This window comes from Euleptes europaea, chromosome 4 (genome assembly GCF_029931775.1).
Source record: "Euleptes europaea isolate rEulEur1 chromosome 4, rEulEur1.hap1, whole genome shotgun sequence".
Lineage (NCBI taxonomy): Eukaryota > Metazoa > Chordata > Lepidosauria > Squamata > Sphaerodactylidae > Euleptes > Euleptes europaea.
In genome coordinates, this window is record NC_079315.1 from 36,278,138 (window position 1) to 36,299,941 (window position 21,804).

The 21,804-nt window shown below is 42.8% G+C and overlaps 1 protein-coding gene across 1 annotated transcript in view; it reads right to left on the minus strand.

The window, feature by feature from the left end:
• Positions 1 to 21,804, minus strand: part of FOCAD (focadhesin) — a 161,658-nt gene that overhangs the window by 139,267 nt on the left and 587 nt on the right. The window contains exons 2-5 of the mRNA XM_056848241.1: positions 19,649 to 19,723; positions 17,605 to 17,759; positions 15,560 to 15,664; positions 1,916 to 2,017 (exon numbers count right to left, since the gene is read on the minus strand). Coding sequence (XP_056704219.1) covers positions 1,916 to 2,017; positions 15,560 to 15,664; positions 17,605 to 17,759; positions 19,649 to 19,723 — 437 coding nt within the window. The remainder of the gene's footprint in view (positions 1 to 1,915; positions 2,018 to 15,559; positions 15,665 to 17,604; positions 17,760 to 19,648; positions 19,724 to 21,804) is intronic.

The following is a 21,804-nucleotide window of genomic DNA, read 5'->3' on the forward strand; positions in this document are numbered from 1 at the left end:
GAGCTACACACCCGTCATATTAAATACATACATTTTTCACAATTTCGTGCAAGGCTGGGCACAAGACATACTATTAACAAGAGTATTTTTATCTAAAGCAGTGGTTCCCAACCTTTTTTTGACCAGGGACCACTAGGACTTTTTGTTCAGTGCAGGGACCCCAAGGTTCAAAATAAAAATTCCCAGAATTTGAAAATAAACTTTAATCATAACTGTTAGTTAAACATTAAACTTAGAATTATATTTGAATATATATATTTTATAATACAGAACTTAATTGAAAATATTAATTTATTATGGGATTATAACTTTGTTTCGCGAACCTTAATTTAGTTCTCGCGGACCAGTGATCTAAAGCATGGCGGTGAGGTAAATTTTATTTTTGCACACCCCTGTGACATGTTTTTGAGAAGCGATATAATATTATTTTTTAAAAGTTTCAACAAATAATTAAGTAGGTAAATAGCCCGTGAACAATGAATAGCAGCAGGAATCAAGGATGCCAGGGTGGGACTCTGAGGAAGTTCCGTGAATCCTGAGAAGTTAACAGGAGAGGATTTCCCCAGGTGTGCTTTTACTCACCACAGGGCTGCAATGACAAGAGAAGGCACAACTGACAACAATCCTCCCTCTTCTCAACATTTCAATGCATTGAAGTCCTCTCAGGGTTTCCACATGACTATCATGGTAAAGGAGAACAGCTTGGCAGAGAATTGAGGGCCATGTCAAAAACGCAGCACAATGATCTATAGTTAAGGTCATGTGCTAGTTTTCATTACCATAGGGAGGGCCAGTTTTTAGAGCTGGCTGACAGGCTATAGTCACCTTATCATATGCCTATTTTTTTAAACCCAAGAATAAACCAAAACATGACAGCCCCTAAAAACAAAAGCTGACATAGAAACTGAGAGGTAATTCTAGCATCTGTGTACAGATCATGCACCTGTACCACTTCAGAATGCATATTGGGGGAGAAAAGAATCACCGGTCTGAAACTTTCCCTGAGCATTGAAGTTTTATACACAATAAAGCTAGACTACAAGCCTTCTCCCTTGTGGAAAGCTAGTATATTACAGAAAATCATCTAGCCACCCTGCTTTAAACATTTAAATTTTTCACGAAGAGAGTATGCCGTAAGATGCTTTCCAACAAGCCACACCTCTTTACATAAAGGGTGGTACTCCAGCATGACAGGAGCTACGTGCCTTAACTACACTGCTTTCTATTTGCAGTTCCATTGTTTGCATTGTTTGTGACATATGTCTGATACTTGTTTTCTAATTTTGTTTCTAATTTCTGAGCTAGCGTCAAGTCCAGTAGCACCTTAGAACAAACAAATTTGGGGGGAATAACCTTAGAACAAACAAAAATTTTAGGGTATAAGCTTTTGAGAGTTAAAGCTCTGATGAACTATCTTACGAAGGGAACTTTTACTCTCATCAGAGCTTTAACTCTCAAAAGCTTATACCCTCAAAATTTTGTTTGTTCTAAGGTGGTCTCAAATTTAGCTCTTCCACTGCAGACCAACATGACTACCCTCCCGAAATTTACTAATTTTCTTAATCCTAGTCTTATTGTATTGTTTATTGGAAATCCCATGGTATTTACTGCACTGTTTTACACAATAATCTACCTTGAGCTTAAACAAAACGTTAAAACTAGAGGTTCAAAAATTGAAATAAAAAAGTACACTTGTTTACTCCTGCTCAAGAACTCCTGCTTTCAGTAACTTTTTAATATATTGGAAAATAACATTCATCTCTACAATCACAAAGATTGTAAACATGCTTTCCCACCAAATCAAACAAGGATGTACAAACAGAATAAAGGCAGCTCAGATAATTCAAGGTTACCCATACATGGGCTATATATTGCTAGATAATGAGCATACAGGCTAAGTACTAATTTTTTTTACCTTCCTGGACACTGCTGAAAAAATATTGTCATCTGTTGTAGGAGAACTGGCCAGCAGTCAGGTCTGTTTTCAAGCACAGTAATCAGGGGATGAGGGGAGTTCCTGGCACCAGCAAATGAAAATATTAATAAAATTAATAATTTGCCCAGAAACATACAAAGTTGACCAACCAACAAATACATGCGACTGAACAGAATGGATCAGCACTGAGGCCCTGGTAGTTCTGCAAGACTTTTATTTCTCCAAAGAAGCCTTGTTGCTTTTTAAGCTGTAACTTTGCCAGCATCCACTTAGACTGGCTCCTGTTTTTCCTAATTTGTGATTTATTTTATCTGAGCTTCAATCATGATTTTTAATAGCCCCCAAGCATCTTAGGTTGTTTATGCATGGGTACTTACACGCACGTTCATCCCCTGTCTGTCTCGGTTGTTCCTTGGAGTTATGCATGAGTTTCCCATTCATTAGAAATGACCTTGCTTCCAGCTCTCACAAATCCCAGGACTTCCCGTTCCTCTGTTAACCCAATTCGTCCATCTCCCATGAGCTCAGCCAGGTTGAAATCCCCATGTATAAGGCAAAGCATGGGAGGTACAAGCTTGGTTTCTCACAGCCAATTACAAAGCAGCATGTAAAGAGGCGGGGATTCAAATGCTTCCTGCTTACCCAGAGCTCTTTCTGAGCAGGCTTTTTAAAAACTAGGCTTGGATTTCTCCCCCCCCCTTTCAAATTACTCCATTTTTTGTTCTTAAAATGCTTTTTGTATGCAGCAATTGGGGGGGTTGGGGGGAGAATTTTCTCTCACAGTAAGCTTTACAAAGTAAGCCAATTACAAAGCAGCACTTAAAGGGGTGGGGACTTGATTTGAGCTTGGAGACTACTGGTGCAGATATTCCCAACAGGAAAGTGTGGGTCCAGTGAGCAACAAACCTTAGGTAAAACTCCCATGCATGAACAACCTTAGAGACCTTTAACTTTCGTGACACCTTTCCACTTTTAATTAATCCTATTTATTTGTGAGGTTTCCTCTTTGAAAACCAAATATAACCATGCTGGATTATCTAGGCAACTGTTTACTTATATATATCGGATTTGATAGCACTGTGATCACTGTTCCCAATCAATATATCGAGTATCTGGTCCAAAACAGGACTCAGAGTTGCGTGATTTATCTAATCCAAGGCACATTTATTCATTTATGCTCTGCCACAACAGCTTCGCTCATCTTAGCAAGGCCTTCTCTGCAGGTACTATCCTGCAAACAGGCAAAATCAATAACAGCCCATACTTGCACATTCTCTGTTGTGGCCCTGCCTTATGGAATGGCCTGCCTCATGTGGTCAGGAAGGCTCCCACTCTCCTGGCTTTCCTCAAGCTATGCAAAACAGCATTATTCAAGAGGGCTTTTTTGGACAGGTAAATAAGATTGTACTGTAATGAAATGTTCAGAAAGTTGCATTGACAAAGGGATAGAAACTGCAGTCTATACAACTATATTGCTGTCTACAACTGTAAATCTGCTCCAACTATGTAAGCCGTGTTGTTTAAATGTTTATTCTTTGTATCAGCTCTGTTTTAGATTTGTTTGGTTTCAGGTTTCTGTAGTCCAGACACTATTGTACAGTGCATTGGATGTCCTATCATGTTGACTGTATTTGACTTATACTATGTAATCTAAGCAAGAAAAGCAGGCTATAACTAACATAATAAATAAATAGAAATAAATCCAAGGTAAGTGAAGTCACCCATCATTGCCAGGATTTCTCCTTTGGCTGCTTCCCCATTTTTTCTCCCCTTTATCAGGGACGCAGTATTATATTCCCCAATACTACTGTTTCTCAGACTTGGTATTTCCTTCCATGGTGATTCCATGGAGCTTATTCATCTCATGCTTTCTAGTTCATTGGACTACACTAACGTACAGAGCCACAACCCAGATGCATTCTTTGCTGTGCTTCCTGTAGAAAGTATACTCAGGGGCTACCATACCCCATTTATTCTCACTGTACCACAGGTCTGCTAAATGCTGATCAGGTGTTCTTGCTTTGCCCCAAGCACTCCAGTTTCCCAGCCAAGGCTCAGAGGCCTCTAGCATCACCATACGCACAGTTGTATGTACAGCCAGTGCAGTGGTTGGTGTTGGAGTAGAATTTGGGAGACCTGGGTTCAAAACCCCACTCAGCCGTGGACGCTCACTAGATGACCTTGAACCAGTCATAGACTCTCAGCCTAACCTATTTTACAGGGTAGTTGTGAGGACAAAACGGAAAGGAAAATAATGTAAGCCACTTTGAGTCCCCATTGAGGAGAAAGGTAAATGAAGTAAATAAATAATATTTTGTGTTCCTCTCATGCAGTGCTCTCCTAAGCAGAGTTATAAGTTACATTTAAGTCAGTGGACTTAAAAGGGAGTAACTCTGCTTGGGATGGAACTGCAAATCCTTGTGTACACATTTTCTTCTAAGATCTTTTGGTATAATTCAACTATCCTCATTTCCTTCTGTAGGTATGTTTTACCCTATACTAATTTAGTTGGCCTGGGACATTTACTGCATCATCCCTTGGGGATTAGTCTTCTTGAACCATATGCTCCCTAGCTCCTCTCAGCTTTCTTCCAATATTAGTTTAAAAAGCTGCTAAAATCTTTTATATTAGGCAACAGCAACTTAATTCCGCTGCAGTAGGAACATGCTGTAAGGCTCCCTGACCCTGGGGAGGGATAGAAATTGAATGAATGAATAAATAAATATAAGTTTGAGTGAAGCTGCCTGCCTTTCCTGAACAAACCGTGACATCCCAAAATGGACACCAAAGCCTAACAACGCCTTCTCCTAACACCATTGTCTTATCTATACATTAAGCTCCCCCAGATTGGCTCATGTAGCTGGCCCCTGTGCATGGAATATATGGCATTTCTGAATGTAGCATTTAAAATGCCCTCTACATAGTACACCAAAATGTACAATTACTACTAAGCAGTGTAGGATAACATGGGATAACAAGTTGTACTTCAACATGCAAAATCCAAGTTGTATTTACTAGTAATATACAAAGACATTCCAAATGAGTTAAAGAGCCATATACACTGATCAGTAGTTCAACAATGGATTGCTGTAATACTCTCTACGTTGGGCCGCCCTTGAAGACAACCCAGAAACTGCAGATGGTTCAGAATGCAGCAGCCCATTTATTGTCAGGGGCTAGCTGATGAAAACATCTCTCACCCATCTTAAAACAGCTACACTGGCTGCTAGTTTGTCTGAGTCCAGGTCAAGGCACTGAAAAGCCCACCATGGCCTGGGACTCATAGCTAAAGGACTGTCCCCTCCCATATGTCATTGTGCACCAGCTACAGTCCTCAGACTGCCATCTGCTGGCTGTTCCCCTCCTCAAGGTGGCCCAGCTAGCATCACCCAGAGCCTGATCCTTTTCCGTTGCACCTCGCCACCCTGAGGAGATGAGGGGAGCACCGTCACTAGAAATTTTCAAGAGGTGCTGCAAGTCCTTTTTATTCACCAGAGCTTTTAATGGGATCTAAAAGTGCATGCATCTTTTGGGGGAAGGAAGTTATTTGGGGTTTTAGATCTACTGATTTTAGATTGTAATGCTTTAATGGTGATATATAAACCACCTTAAGCAAAAAGGAAAACCAGGATACAAATATGTTAATAAATATAAATAAACAGTTCTTATGATAAGAGTGTTCAGTAGCATTGGTTTGCCATATGCTTGTGCTCCATCTACCCCACCACCACAATGGTAAGTCCAACACTAGAGTTGCATCAAGCTGTATACAGTAATACACGACTTCTATTTAGTTCATATGGTTAAACACACATAGTAAACACCACGGTCTGATTCCAGCCATACCAACCTGTCATTGTTATTATGTCAAGCTATTCGGTCTGCATCTTTGAAAGATAAAATAAATTCAGCTTTATCCTGAAATAATTTGTGGAATACAATTTCATAGACTAGAATAATAGAGTTGGAAGGGACCACCAGGGTCATCTAGTCCAACTCCCTGCACAATACAGGAAATTCACAATTATCTCCTCCCCCGCACGCCCCCAGTGACCCACATTCCATGCCCAGAAGATGCCCTCCCTCTCATCACCTGCCTAAGGCCATAGAATCAACATTGCTGATAGATGGCCATCTAGCCTCTGCTTAAAAATCTCCAGGGAATGAGAGTTTACAACCTCCCGAGAAAGCCTGTTCCACTGAGGAAACACTCTTAACTATTAGAGTGGGCCAGGGGTCTGCAAACTGCGGCTCCCGAGCCGCATGCGGCTCTTTGGCCCACTGAGTGCGGCTCTCCAAACTTGGTTCAGAGCCCCTGCTCTTGCGCTCGCTCGCGCCGGCAGCCGGGCTGTGGCGCCGGCATGCCTGAGAGAGAGAGAGAGAGAGAGAGAGAGAGAGAGAGAGAGAGAGAGAGAGAGAGCGCTGTCTCTTCCCCCCCCCCCCGCCGTGGAGAATGGTGGGGTCCCCCTTTCCCTTGCCCTCAATGGTTGGGAGGCTAAAGCCTCCCCTCCCCTCTAGCCATGCGATTGCTGGGCGGGCGGCTCGGCGGTTCCTCCCCCCCGCCTATCAGCTGTTGGGTGAAGCAGGCTTCCTTTGGCAGACCTGGCCTCCAGCTGAGTCCCATTGGGAGGCCATGTCTACCCACTGGCTTTCTTGGCGGTAGACCTGGACTCCGAGGAGGGGAAAAAGTCCCCCTTCAGAGGCCAGGTCTACCCATTGGCTTCTATGGGCCTCTGGAGGCCAGGTCTACTGCCAAGAAAGCCAGTGGGTAGACCTGGCCTCCCAATGGGACTCAGCCGGAGGCCAGGTTTACCAATAGGCTTTTATGGCGGTAGACTAGGCCTCCAGACGAGGACTCCGGACAGGGAGGGGGAAATGGCAGGGACTTACAATTTAATTTTTATCAATAAATAAGATCACTATTAAGTATGATATCAAATTTTATTCAGTGTACCTATAGTTTAATTAAGACTTAAAACTTTAATTAAAGTTTATTAAGTTAATAAACAGGGTACCTACCTATATAGTTTAAGTTTAAGAAATTTGGCTCTCAAAAGAAATCTCAATCGTTGTACTGTTGATATTTGGCTCTTTTGACTAATGAGTTCGCCGACCCCTGGAGTGGGCATTTATGACAGTGGTTTTTTTTCTGTGAGTATTTTTCATGTGCGTTTTTTGCCTCGTTACCGTCCATAATAGTACTTTAATCTTCCCTGTGACCTTATTTAAATGCTGTGTAACTAAGCTTTAATGTCACCATTACCCAAGTGAAAAAAGCTGATGGGTTAGCCAAGTTGATTGCGGAGGGATTTTTTTTCATAGATAGATATAGATATAAATAGATACAGGGATATAGATATGAAACAAACATACAGTCACCTCAACACCCTTTGTTTTCTTTAGCAGACTGTCAGAAGAGACCAAACAGGCACGCAAATTGCAAATATTAACCAGCCCTTAATGGAGGAAGGAAAGGGCACTATGGCTGAGCGTGACCTGGTGAACTCAAAGGACACTGGTGTTCAGCTGACAGCACATAGCTGCAGGGCTTTTCAATATTTTTAATATCCTCCTCTGCAATTACTCAGCAGCCTGCAAAGCCAGCACCACATCCCCCATACTGCTTGATCCCAGAGGTGTTTATAATTTCAGTGCCACTGAGAAGGGGGATCCTGACTTCACCGCTGAGACACATATACTATAACGGAGTAGGGTGCCAGTCAAACAGGGCCTGCTGTCGTAATTATTATTATTAGTTCCATAGCCCATTCAACCATACCAAAATGCTTTACAGTAATTATCACTTCACAGTAATCAACACAGCACAACAATTACATCAACAGGTAGCTCAACAGAAAAGGCCGCCTTGCGTGCCAAGTTTGGACAGAGAAACTCTCTGTAGCTGTTTGAGCTGGCAGATGCTTTCTGATCCCTACCCATGGTGAAACACTACCTTGTTTTGTTTGGGGGTCAGAATCGGGAGGTGCCTTCTTCAAATTTTTATTTATACAGCTTTTCCGGGAAAGATCACAGCTTTTTTACATGTTTGCTGCTATACAATAAAGATCCTAAAAACAAAGGGCCAAAAATAAAACCTCATTCAACCAAAAGTTGCTTTGCACTTCTTTCTGAATTGTAGAGGTAAAGGTGCAGCTCACACATCACTGGTCAGCCCAATTCATACAGACAGGACTGCCACAGGAAACGTTCTCACCCAGACTACAACAGTACTGACATCCACAAGGAGGGAACAGAAAGAAAGCCCTGGCAGCAGGACAAGAAGGGCTAACCAGGCTCATATGGAAATGTGTGGTCCTTCAGGTAAGTAGGTCCCAAGTCATAAATGGCTTTAAAGAACAAAACCAAAACCTTGCATTGAACCCAGAAACCAACTGGTAACCAATGCATCTAAGAGCATAAGAAGAGCCCTGATGGATCAGACCAGGGATCCATCTGATCCAGCATCCCATCTCACACAGTGGCTATCCCGTTCCCCTGAAGTGCCAAGCAAACAGACAATAGAGGCAAAGGCCTTTCCTTAGTGTTGCCTCCTGGCCCTGGTATTCAGAGATTTACTGCCTCTGAATGCAGAGGTTTCCTTTATTCACTATGGCTAGTAAACCTATCCTCCATGAATATGTCTAATCCTTTTTTTAAACTGTCTATGCTTCTGGCCAGCATTATATCCTCTGGCAGCAAATTCCACATGTTACTTGTGTAAAGAGTATTTCCTTTTGTCTATCCTGAATTTACTGCCCATCAACTTCTAGTCTAATATCATTGTAATGGGGCTTATCTGATCAACAATCATGGTGCATTCAGCACCACTTTTTCAAAGTAGTCTTCAAGGGCAGCCCTACGTAAACAACACTGCAGTAATCTAACATTGAGGTTACTGATGTGGGTCAGTCTGGCCAGGTAGGCTGTGATCAGCATGTACATTCTTCTGGTTCTAGACTTCCAGATCTCTGATGATAAATCTCAGAGGAGCATGATTACTGCAATATCTGAAGGGTTATTACCTGTCTGAAAAATACAGTTTGCATTTTGCAAACTCAAATACATTTTGTTTGGACACCCCCATGTGATATTGCGCATACACATAGCAACTGTAGTTAGCCATGACTCTCAGGCCTGTGATTACATAATGCTTTCAGACATGAAAATGAATAGTAAACTTTAAGACATTGTCAACTGATAGTGGAAATGCAAAGACTAAGCGCTGATGGGCTGTTTTGGGATACCTTCTACTGTATGACCATCTGAGCAGCATTATGACACTTACAAATATGTAGTTCTGAACAGAAGCCTATGAAAGATAATTTTAGACCACAAACCCATCAGAAAGCCTATGTAAATAAGTGTTTACAAGGCCAATCCTCAGTATGTCAGAGTATTGCAATAGTCTCAACAACATTCTCACAGAAGACTAGAACAAAAATGAATTTTCTGCAGCCTTTAAGTCACCCCAACCTATGGTATGTCTACAGGAGAACTACAATTTGATTTACATCATAAATTCAGCAACAGAGCCAGATTGCTTTTCCTGTATGAGCAAACAATGTCAGCAGTTGCCAGGCATTTCCATGTATACAGCTGTGACCCCTGTTCTCTCAATAACACGGCACAGCACTTACTACTGCATAAAAGCGTTTTTCTACCTGTCTTGAACTTTAATTCCACAATTTAGTGATAAACCAAGGGTAAAAGACGACGACTAGATGGGGTAAGAGAAACATGCTTTCAGATATTAGAACAACTACCCGAGAGTCAGTGTGGTATAATAGTTAGACTATCAGACCAGGACAAGAATTCTGTTCAACATGTTCCTCCCCTACATGAATCTCATTGGTTATCCATATGATTATGCTCTCAGCCTAAACTACCTTACAGGGCTGTTGTGAAGATAAAATGTGAGGTGAGGATAAAATGTGAGGTAAGAATATGTATCCTACTTAGAACTTTCAAAGAATGGGAGAATAAAAATGAGATTCACCAAATATCTTGGGAATAATAATTTTAGAATTGTTATTTATAACGTTCCTATAGTGCTATATACATCACATTTGCTACCTAAATAATCCTTCAACAGCCCTATAAGGCAGCATAGTTTTATTGTCCACATGCTACAGATGGAAGACTAACAGCTTCCTTAAGGATACCCAGTGAAACTGACTAATTTCAACCAGCAACTTCCCACCTAACAGGTCAAACTCGAAGACTGTACAAAATGAAGGAAATTAAAGGCAAGAAATAAACAGAGAGTGCTTTAGTACTCTGTATTCATTTGGCAGCTTTGAAACTGTCCCGAGACGCAGCTGTTAGCCACGCCTCCGGGACTCTGACCACCCCCCTCGTCCCCAGCCCCACTTACCGGGGGAGAGGAACGAGTAACCGTGCAGCCTCTAAGCTGGCGGAGGGGCAACTTTTGTCCGACTCAGAATCTGAGGTCTGAGAGGCGTGTGTCGCAGCCGAACCAGGGACGACGGGAAGAGGGGAAAGCCTGTCCCCGGGCAAGGCGCCTCAAAGAAACATTGTAGGAAACAATAGCTATCATCTTCTCACTATTCTTCCAAAATTCTGCTCCGTTTACTTGTGTTCCTTATAAGTAGTTCCTAATTGCTCAGACAGCCCTGACCTGGATGGCCCAGGCTAGCCTGATCTCGTCAGATCTCAGAAGCTAAGCAGGGTCAGCCCTGGTTAGTATTTGGATGGGAGACCACCAAGGAAGACCAGGGTTGCTGTGCAGAGGAAGGCACTGGCAAACCACCTCTGTTAGTCTCTTGCCGTGAAAACCCCATAAGGGGTCGCCATAAGTCGGCTGCGACTTGAAGGCACTTTACACACACACACAATTGCTCAGACACAGCTGGTGGGAACACAGGCCAAGACAACATGATACTACAGGTGGCTGAAGTCTTGTGCTCGATTAATGCCTACCTGCCTCATTGGCCACAAGCACCTGTTAAGCCTTTGGCCCTACCAGTCATCACATATGGGCATAAAATTGGCATAGGGCCCAAAAGGCATGTCTGATTCAAGACATGTGAAAGAAGTTGCCATTGAGGTTGAGGCCTATGTATACTGGAGTCTATGTCCCAGACCACATGCAAACATTATGCAGCTCTGTGGACTGGGGTTGCCAAACTCCAGGAGGGGCAATCCTGGAGAAAATGGCTGCTTTGGAGGTGGGGGCCTTGGGCATTATACCCCACTGAGGTCCCTCCCCTCCACGAATACCATCCAACACAGGCTCCACCCCCAAACCTCCAGGGATTACCCAACCCAGAGTTGACACTTCTACTGTGGAAACTCCGTGGGTTCCTAAAGGTGGGAGTGGTCAGCTACTGGGCAGGGCAATGAGGTCGCTCTCCATGATGTATGGCAACTATGTGGGGAGAAGATATAATTGGCTGTCTACAATAGATAGGTAAGTTACGCATATCAATCCCCAAAATACCAGAAAGGTAGATCCAGTAGACTGGCCACCCACATCAGAAGTTTGAAATACTAGCAAACATGGAAAAGCTACACCGAATTGCCTTTTTATGGTACACGCCAGTCAAGATTCTTTTGAAAAAAATTCCAGGAGAAGATGAGCCAAGATCAATACATCAGATGCATCAGAACATTGATCAGATTGGTTACGATACTGATATGGAGTCCATTCATGGAAATTTTTATGGCTTAAAAAATATTGAATTAACTCTACAGACCTTAGAACACTTAAGGTAAAGGTCCCTTGTGCAAGCACCAGGTCATTCCTGACCCATGGGGTGACGTCACATCCCAACGTTCCCAAGGCAGACTTTGTTTACAGGGTGGTTTGCCATTGCCTTCCCCAGTCGTCTACCCTTTACCCCCAGCAAGCTGGGTACTCATTTTACCGACCTCGGAAGGATGGAAGGCTGAGTCAACCTTGAGCCGGCTACCTGAAACCAATTTCCGTAGGGATCAAACTCAGGTCGTGAGCCGCACTTGGACTGCAGTACTGCAACTTACCACTTTGTGCCATGGGGCTCTAAAGAACACTTTACAGAAGCAAAATCACAATTCAATAGTTGTTCAAAAGTCCAACATAAAATTAGTAAAGCTGTAATTTATCAGTAGCTAACAGTTTTGGAGGCCCCTCTTTAAAAAGGATGTGGACAGAATGGAGCGGGTGCAGAGGAGAGCAACAAGGATAATCAGGGGCCTAGAGACCAAGCCCTATGAGGAAAGGCTGAGGGAGTTGGGAATGTTTAGTCTGGAGAAGAGGAGGTTGAGCAGGGACATGATTGCACTCTACGTATTTGAAAGGCTGTTCACTTAGAGGGCAGGGAGCTGTTCCATTGGCAGCAGAGGCTAGGACTCGCAATAATTGGCTTAAATTACGGACGGAAAGTTACTGGCTGGGTATTAGGGGAAAGTGTTTTACAGGAAGAGTTGTTCAACAGTGGAATAAGCTACCTAGGGAAGTGGTGAGCTCCCTCACTGGCAATCTTCAAGCAGTGGCTGCACAAGCCCTTGTTGAAGATGCTCTAAGGCTGATCCTGCATTGAGCAGGGGGTTGGACTGGTTGGACTGGATGGCCCCTTCCAATTCTATGATTCTCCTCTACCCCAATGAAGGCTCAAGTAGAAGAGTTTCAAAGGGTTTTTTGGCTTGGATTCAGGCAGGTCACTTTTGACAGTGGGGTACCACAGGGTTTGGGGCAACCACTGACAACTCTTAATAGATTTTAACAAAGCAAAAAATAACTTGGTGCTTTCACATATGCCAAATAATGCGCTTTCAATCCACTTTCAATGCACTTTGCAGCTGGATCTTACTGTGTGAAACAGCAAAATCCACTTGCAAATGATCACTAAAGTGCATTGAAAGTGGATCAAAAGTGTATTATTCAGCATGTGTGAAAATATCCTGAGAAGGTCTTTTTTAGGACAAAGGTGATACTATATGAGAAGCAATGTTCCCACAGGTCCACAGAACCCCATCTACAAAGGACAGGATAGCTTTTCATTGGCACCTTGCTTTAAGTCCAGAAACAAAACCCCTCATGTTTACTGAATTTAATACACTTAGAACCCATACTTGTACCCATGCCTGAGCCCACAAAACCACTTCCAACCATAAAATATAGCAATGACTTTAAAAAATCCTCAAAATATAGAAGAAAACAAATTCCCAAAGATCTGACGAAACATGATTGTCATCCTTTAAAATCTTTTTGAGAGCAACATAGATGAGTTACCAGAATCCTGAAGATTAGCCCAAGCCTTTTATTTATTTCCTTTATTTATATCCTACTTTTCTCCCCAATTGGGATACAAACTGGCTTAAAGCATTCTTCCCCCTCCATTTTATCCTCACAATGACTCTGTGAAGGGGGTTAGGCTGAAAGTGTGTGACTGGCCCAAGGTCACCAAGGCTTTGCACTAAGGCTGCCCCCCTTCATACCTGTCATTCCTAAGAGACTGGCTTATATCACCCTTAACTAATTACAATTATAGGATAAGGTGAAATTAAAAAAGCAATTTCATGCCTTCCAGACATTATTTTAAAGTTTACTGATGATTTGTCCTTCATGGAAAAACAAACCAACACCCTTCAAGCCACCAGGCTTCTTTGCTTCAGGTGAAAACCCTTTTCAGCCAACAAAATATGGTGTTCATTTCAGACAAGCAACATGGAACTTGCCTGGAAACTGCGATCATTTTGTGTGGTCACCGAATGCGCCTGCCTGCGGTTTCTTCCAAGTCTCTAGGATATTTGAGTGACAACCCTCCCCCACCCCACACACCATTAAAAGCCAGTGCATACAGGATTTTGCAGCACTTCTGGAAAACATTCATTGTTCAAGCTCAGTCTTTGGCAGGCTTCCAGGATAAGGGAGCCATAGAGTTTGGGGCAGTCAACTAAGAATGCTTGTGCACTCCTGTGGGAGAAACCGGAACAGTGATTGTGCCATGTTGACAGTACAGACAATGATTGCAACAGACCATAACAGAAGAGAGGATCGCCCCAACAGATATATGGTTCATGCTTTTTCCTTTTAAAGCTGGGGAAATTGGGGATGAAAACTACTGTAGTTCCTTGCATTATTCATTTGATTTGTAACTTGTCCTTTCTTCAAGGAGCTCTGGGCAGCATACATGACTCTTCCCCTCCTCCATTTCATCTTCATAATAACCCTGTGAGGCTGGGGGACAGTGACTAGTCCAAGGTTTTTCAGAGAGTAACAACTGAGAGGAGCCTTTTGTGGTTCACAATCTCACTGTCAATTTGTTTGGCAACTTGATGCAGGCAAAGAGACAACACAAGGTAAGAGCCCCCCCCCCAATTTTCTTAAAACAGTTTGTGTGCAACAAGAAACTTATTGGCAGGTATTTAAAAATGTCGCCTTGACAACAACTGCCACCAAACTAGCAGACAAATCTGGAGATCCGGGTTTGAATCCCCACTCCTCCACATGAAACCTGCTGGGTGACCTTGGGTCAGCCACAGTTCTATCAGAACTCTCTCAGCCCCACCTACCTCACAAGGTGCCTGTTGGGGTGGGGGGAGGCAATTGTAAGCCGCTTTGAGACTCCTTACAGTAAAGAAAAGCAGAATATAAAAACTTCCTCCTCCACTGTGTGACTGAAGATAATCTACTCCCCCTCTTGCAGCAGCCATTTTGTGACTGCACTAGGGTTGCCAGGTCCCTCTTCACCACCGGTGGGAGGTTTTTGGGGCAGAGCCTGAAGAGGGTGAGGCGAAGGGGGGGTGGACCTGGCAGCTGAGGCAAGCCCCACCTCAACCTTTCCATAAGCATACAATACCGCTCTCAAAGAAAAAAAGGTTCCAAGCTGACACCTTTAGAAAAACTAAAATAGGTGATGTTGATATTTATGGGGATCTTGCTAGGGAAGGTACAAGAAGCTTCAAGGTCCTGAAAATATTCAGGGATATTCTTCCATCTCCCCTAGATGTCTTAACTCCCTAGAGGGACCCATCAATTACAGTAATCCACCACTTAGGTTTCTAAAGACAAATGAACAAAATGTAAATATTCCAAACATACATAAAAGACTCCAAGTATCATTCAAGTAGAATTTTTTATATACATATCTAGGAAAAGATCCATTATTAAAAGGGAGCTATAACCCCACAAGATAAACTGAATTCAACTACACACGCAGAGCTTGAGTCCAACAATACCCTTTTGTTTGTGGCACTAACTCCCTGTGAGCGGAAGGGCACCTTGGCCTTCAACTCATTTCGTTCTACTGATCTCAACCCACAGCATAGAGGACACTGTAACAGAACAAGGACTAGTGATCTGCAAAAACCTCAGTTTAGAATAGCTCTCCAGGGGCAAAACTACACTTAAAGCACAAGATACTCAAGAGGCCCTTGGTTAATCTCATCACTAACCATCTCTCCTATGCAGGCAACATTACTCTATAGTGAGTTGTTCAAATATGTGGGAATCATCAGCCAAAGCAGTTGTAGATAAAGCAGAAGTTCTTACCTAATCTCCATAGATACTTGCAACATACATATTACTCTATTGGGGGGAGGGGTATATCACTCTCTCCAGAACCACTTCCATGCAGATCCAAAACACAAAGCCACATACAAATAATCAAATCAGCATACCTGATTGCATGAAATTCCCCAAGTTGTTCCTCCCCACTCTTGGTCATCTGCCACGCTTGCATTTCTAGGAGCTTTATAATGGTTTTTATCAAACCATGGACGTTCCTAAGGAAAGAATGAATCCACAATGTTACCATCAAAGCTATTTCTCTGCAGAGCTCCACAGAAGAGATTCGTTACAGATTCTAGTCTGGAATAACTCACTTGTGAATGTTGTTAAGGCAATAAGCGAAAGGGAACTTTTAAAATTGAGTGTACTAATCACAGCCTATGTTATTTGTAAAAAAAAAAATTTGGGGATTAAATCTAACAAATTCAACAGTAAAGGGCATAATTGTGCTATTTATCCTACCCACAGACCCCAGATTGTTGCACTCTTTCTAGCTGTGTTGGCTTGTGGGTGGTTCATTTGCCCAAAGTCTGCACTCAAAAACTCCAAAGCAGGCAAGATCAAGCCGTAAGGCCGACAGAAAGTTTGAGATCAGCACACATGCCTCAACATCCCTTGAGAAATTTTGGACTAAGTGAAGTTAGGCATGAGAAAATTCAGTCTAACACATAATTTTCTGAAAGGGAGTGGAAAATGTTTTGAATGGTACAAGTCCTGGAAACTCTAGCTCTGGGGTCACTACCATGACCCCATAATATAGCACAGGTGGAAAACCAAATTACTGGCCTTGAGCAAGAAAACAACTTAGTGTTCTCTAAGCAAAGAGCAGGAAACCTGTGGCCCATTAAGCTTTGGTTTCACCGTAGCTAGTCTTTCTTTTACTTTACCTGTTAACTTAAATTGAGCCCCTCCCTGCCCCACATGTCCCTGTCATTTAACAATATAAGAAGAGAGGCAGGGTATAAAGGCATCCATTTATCTCCAGCAAGTGCGAGTCAAAGTAGTCCAACGAATATGTTAGTTAATAAATGCATGGGGTATCACATACTCGTAAATCACAGAAAATTCTGTTGACGGTTAGGATTTTTAATACAAATTTAATCAAGACAAAAAGGGCTTGATAATTGTTCTCCTTACAGCAGCAATGTTCTCAGTTAAACCTGGGAGCCAGTTTGGAGCTATTTTTACCTTCAGATCACATTGTTTTCCTGCTCTCCAGGTTGATGAATGGGGTCATCCCCTCCTTCATTCTGTCCTCACCAGGAATACGAGGCAGCAAGAGAAAGTGATCTGCCTAAATTCATCAAACTCAACAGCCAAGTAGAACCCAGGCCCTCCTGGTCCAACACCCAACCACTACCCTCGATCTCTAACAAGCTCTTTGGAACAGAGCAGAGCTGTTTGTGGAAAACAGACTATATTATTTTTATGACCTGAACAACATGCAGACTTCTGTGAGAATCCTGAAAAACGTGCCCTTCAATTAACCATAAGGCTGCAATCTGTAGAACACTTTCCTGAGAGTAAGCCCCAAGGAATAAAATTGAATTTGGATTGCTTCCTAAGTATCCCAGCCATCAGGCTTGTACAGAAAACCCTGAAAGTAGCACTGGCTAAGAGCTGCAATGGCCCAGATATGAAAAGTTCTAGAACCATATAGGAATTTCAAAAATCGTGTAGCAGAAAGATTATATGTATTCCCGATTATTCTGAAACATACCTCTAGAGCCCTAGGCCATTCCACCTAGGCCCAAGTCTTCCCTTGAGAGAAAAGGAGGCCTGGACTATTACAAACCTGCCAAATATTGAAGACAGCAAAATTGAGAGTCTGGGTGCTGTATTCCAGAGATTACTGGACTGAAGGCAGATATGCAAGTTCTGAGTCAAGTCTGGCCTCTGGGGATTCACACACCCAATTTAGAGTGAAGACAGTAGTACTTTCAAAAAGTCGCATTATTCAAAGTTTACTGGTGTTGTAACAGTATTGATTCCACCCCAATGTTTTCTATGCTGCAGCACATACTCCTAGGAGAATCAGCAGAGCATCATCTTGGATACAGAACTCTGCTTGCAGGAAGACCTAGTAGAATAAATATGCCACGAACATGGAAACACTCAAACAGGATATAGTACGGACAACACTAACAGCCATTACCTGGCAGAAGGAATCAGGTTGAGGGCTCCATTAAGAACATAACTGAACTCTGCATGACCTTGCGCAGTAAGTGTGACCAGTGCCTCACAACACGCTGTCCGAATGACCACATCGTCACTGTAGCACTTTTCCCAAAGCAAGTTTAATGCAGGGGTCTGAAATCGAAATGGAAGGAAATGACACTCAGAAATGCTGATTCATCAGTCGATCAACTCGGTACTCCCATGGCTTTAAACTGGAAATTGAGAATCTAACGCATTGTGTCAGCAACCCCTAGCCTTTTTAAAAAAATAATATTAGCTCCAAGGCAGTGGAATGGCCTCCCTACTTCTCTTTTAGCCTTTAGAACGTTATCCAAGGTCCATTTATTTATATAGAAAATGTATATGTAGCCTCTTCAGAGACCTGCTTGAGGAGACTGGACAAGATAAAATTCACAAGATGTACTCAGGGAAATCTGTAAGGCCTTTTTTGATTTAATGGATGTTAAAAAGCTAACACATCTACTAACTAACATAGCTAACTACTTTTAATGCTATGGTAGGGTTGCCAGCTATGGGTTGGGAAATACCTGGATATTTTGGAGGGCAACCTGAGGAGGGGGGGTTTGGGGAAGGGAGGGACTTCAATGGAGTATAATGCCATGGAGTCCACCTTTCAAAGTAGCCATTTTCTCCAAGGGAACTGATCGCTGATGTCTGGAGATCAGTTGTAATCCCAGGAGATCTCCAGCCACCACCTGGAGATTGGCAATCCTAAAATATGGTAAGGAAAAAATAACAATTTTTTCAGGCAGAATCCTCCCATTCCCATGACAAGATCTCATGATTCTGCCATTATAAACCAAGTATTTGTCATGAATATAAACTTGGTGTATGGTAGGGTTGCCAATCTCCAGGTACTAGCTAGAGATCTCCTGCTTTTACAACTGATCTCCAGCCAATAGAGATCAGTTCACCTGGAGAAAATGGCTGCTTTGGCAATTGGACTCTATGGCATTAAAGTCCCTCCCCAAGCCCTGCCCTCCTTAGGCTCCACCCCAAAAACCTGCCACCAGTGGCAAAGAGGAACCTGGCAACCCTAGTATATGGTCATACTCACATACTCCCCTCCTGTGTGTAGCCTATGTTGTCGTCTTCAAAAGAATTACACATTACAAGCATACCTGTATGTTCATTAAAATTAAAGCACGAAAAGGAATCTTGATCTGCAGACATGATCCTAGCACAAGACTCCTTTCTGGGCTACAATTTAATCAATGCCTAAATGGATAGAATTGCCAACCTCCAGGTGGTGGCTGGAGATCTCCCACTATTACAACTGATCACCAGGTGATAGAAATCAGTTCCCCTGGAGAAAATGGCCACTTTGGGAATTGGATTCTATGGCATTGAAGTCCCTCCCCTCTCCAAACCCCACACTCCTCAGACCCCACCCCCAAAATCTCCAGGTATTTCCCAACCTGGATCTGGCAACTCTATAAATGGGATGCTAGGCAGTAGTAACCTACAAGAAGGAGTAAGGGAGGCACAAACTGGAAACTGATGAAAGCTGCCATTTCAACATTTGTCTCTATTAAAAGAATTTAGATCTTCTCCAGGTTAAAACTGAAATGGAAGTGGAACAATTTGCAGGACAAACAGAATTTTTAAAAAGGAATGGGGCAGGGGGAGAATATGCTCTCATTAAAAAAAATAACCAGTTAATTTAAGCTGTTAGAAAGGTCATAAAAATGTGAAGCATCTTGTGAAAGTGTTTTCATAAGAGAATAGGAGTGGCATGAGGAACTGCCTGACAAGGTTCCTGACATTCTTAGAGACTTGCTGGTATGCATGGATCCATCTCTGTCCATCACTAACGTAACACAGTCCACTACTATTAAGCATTCTTTTCCTACAAAGGATTACTTTGCAACCAGAAAGATTTAAAGTTCCTAGGCGCACACACAAAGGCATATTCATGACTCATCAGTCATGCAACCCCAGAAAGGCGGCTTCCAAAAAGGATGTAGGGAAAAGAAAAGGGAGCAACCAAAGCAGCAAACCTGGTTCGTTGACTGGCTTATCTTCTTGGATGAAATGTTTTCTTTCAGCACAGCAGCAACAAGGTGGCTCACAGTCTGTGCAGAAAACATAAATCACTAAAAAGGTAATTGAAGTTATGCACATTATCATTGCTTGCAAAAACCACTCTAGTGACAACACCACATGCTCCAACAGGAGTTCCAGGATTCCATGCAATGTCTTAGAACACAAGAATATAAAAGAAGCCATGCTAGATCAGACCAAGGCCCATCATGTCCAGCAGTCTGCTCACACAGTGGCCAACCAGGTGCCTCTAAGAAGCTCACAAGCAAGACAACTGCAGCAGCATTATCCTGCCTGTGTTCCACAGCACCTAACAGGCATGCTCCTCTTAGAGCAGTGGCCAAGTGGATCATGAAGCCCTTTCCTGCTGAGCTTATAGGGTTGCTATTTTTGCTACCTTCTGGAATAAACTCCTGCATAAAGTGCAAGGATGTCATGAACCTAGGGTTGCCAGGTCCCTCTTCGCCATTGGTGGGAGATTTTGGGGGTAGAGCCTGAGGAGGGCAGAGTTTGGGGAGGGACTTCAATGCCATAGAGTCCAATTGCCAAAGCGACCATTTTCTCCAGGTGAACTGATCTCTATCGGCTGGAGATCAGTTGTAATAGCAGGAGATCTTCTGGTATTACCTGGAGGTTGGCAACGCTACATGAACCCTGCCTCTCTTTACACACATGGTGAGGATTGCAAGCTGAGGTTACTCAGTGGTGGACAAGATTCTTCCATGGCTCTGACCTTTGGCTTGTTCCTCACTGTGGTCCTTGGTTTCCATTTCCTACCTCCAGCTTTTTTGGCCTGCTGCCAATGGTCTTGGTCGTGACACCAGTGGGGTCATAATTTTAGCTCCCCCACTTCCTGTTACATGACCCTGATGTCATAGGGAATAGTGGTGCACAACCTCTTAGATAATGCATAGTTGTACATAACCCAAGAGTTGCAACATCCTCTGGAACATTGCAGGGAATCTTTCTCTAATCACAAAGACAAAACATTCCTAAAAATACTACTGACCCAGCTAACCTCTTGAGGTTTTTTGTGCTGCTGGGCCAGCCCTCGGTACCAGAGGAGACTAATGAAAATTTAAACTATAGATGTATCATGAGCAAAGGACACATTAAGAAAACAGGGAGAGGGAGAGGGGGAGGGGGGGAGAGACCCATCAAATTCTTTTTCTCCTTTCAACCCAGCAGGATCTGGGTAGCCATGCCACTGTGCGATTGCATCTGCTGCTGAATGCCAGGACAGTCTATGGAAAGACTAATAATCCTCAATGAGGCACTAACTTGGCACATATGGATATCACAAAGGGGTAGCCATGGCAGTCTAGCAGCAAAAGTCTAGAAGCACTTTAAGGTCTAACATCATTTATTTCAATATCAGCTTTTGTGAGTCACTGCTCACTTAAAATGCGCATGGAAATCAAACTGAGAATCCTTCATATGATGGAAAAGAGGAGTTAAGGCAGAGGATTAATTCAGTCATGAGTCTTTCAAGTGTAGATTTACTATGGGGGGAAGAAGGTAGAGTATAGATAAATGATAAGTGGCGACTAAACAACAGGGAGAAGAACTCTATCCTGAAAATACTGTAGCCTGGGAGACCAACAGAACAATTAAAAATGGATGCACACAGATTGGTTGCCACATGGAGAATACCCTCCAGTATCTGTCACAGATTTGTGATAAACTCAACCACAGTAATTTTAAAAAGATCAAAGGTGAGAAAGGATTTACATAACCAGAATCATTCCATGGCAATTAGCCTATCCAGGTAACATTCATAATATGTAAAGTGGATCTAAGTTCCCTGGCGCAGTGTTTTTGCACATCAGGAGGTTGTTATGATACATCAGCAGAGACTGTGATGTTGCGTGGATATCAGACAACAGGATCTTCTCATATAAGCAACTTGCTGGAATAACAACTGGAAAAGTTCCAGAGAACAATGAATTCTTAGATGGGACACTACCTGGGAGCCTAACATGCTTAGATGGGACACTACCTGGGTGCCTGATGCATTTAGAAAAAGCAGGAAATAAAAAGTAACCATCAACATGAAGCCACTCTGATTTTAAACAGAAAAAGAGGATTCTTTCCTAGGTTCTGCAGATAGCAC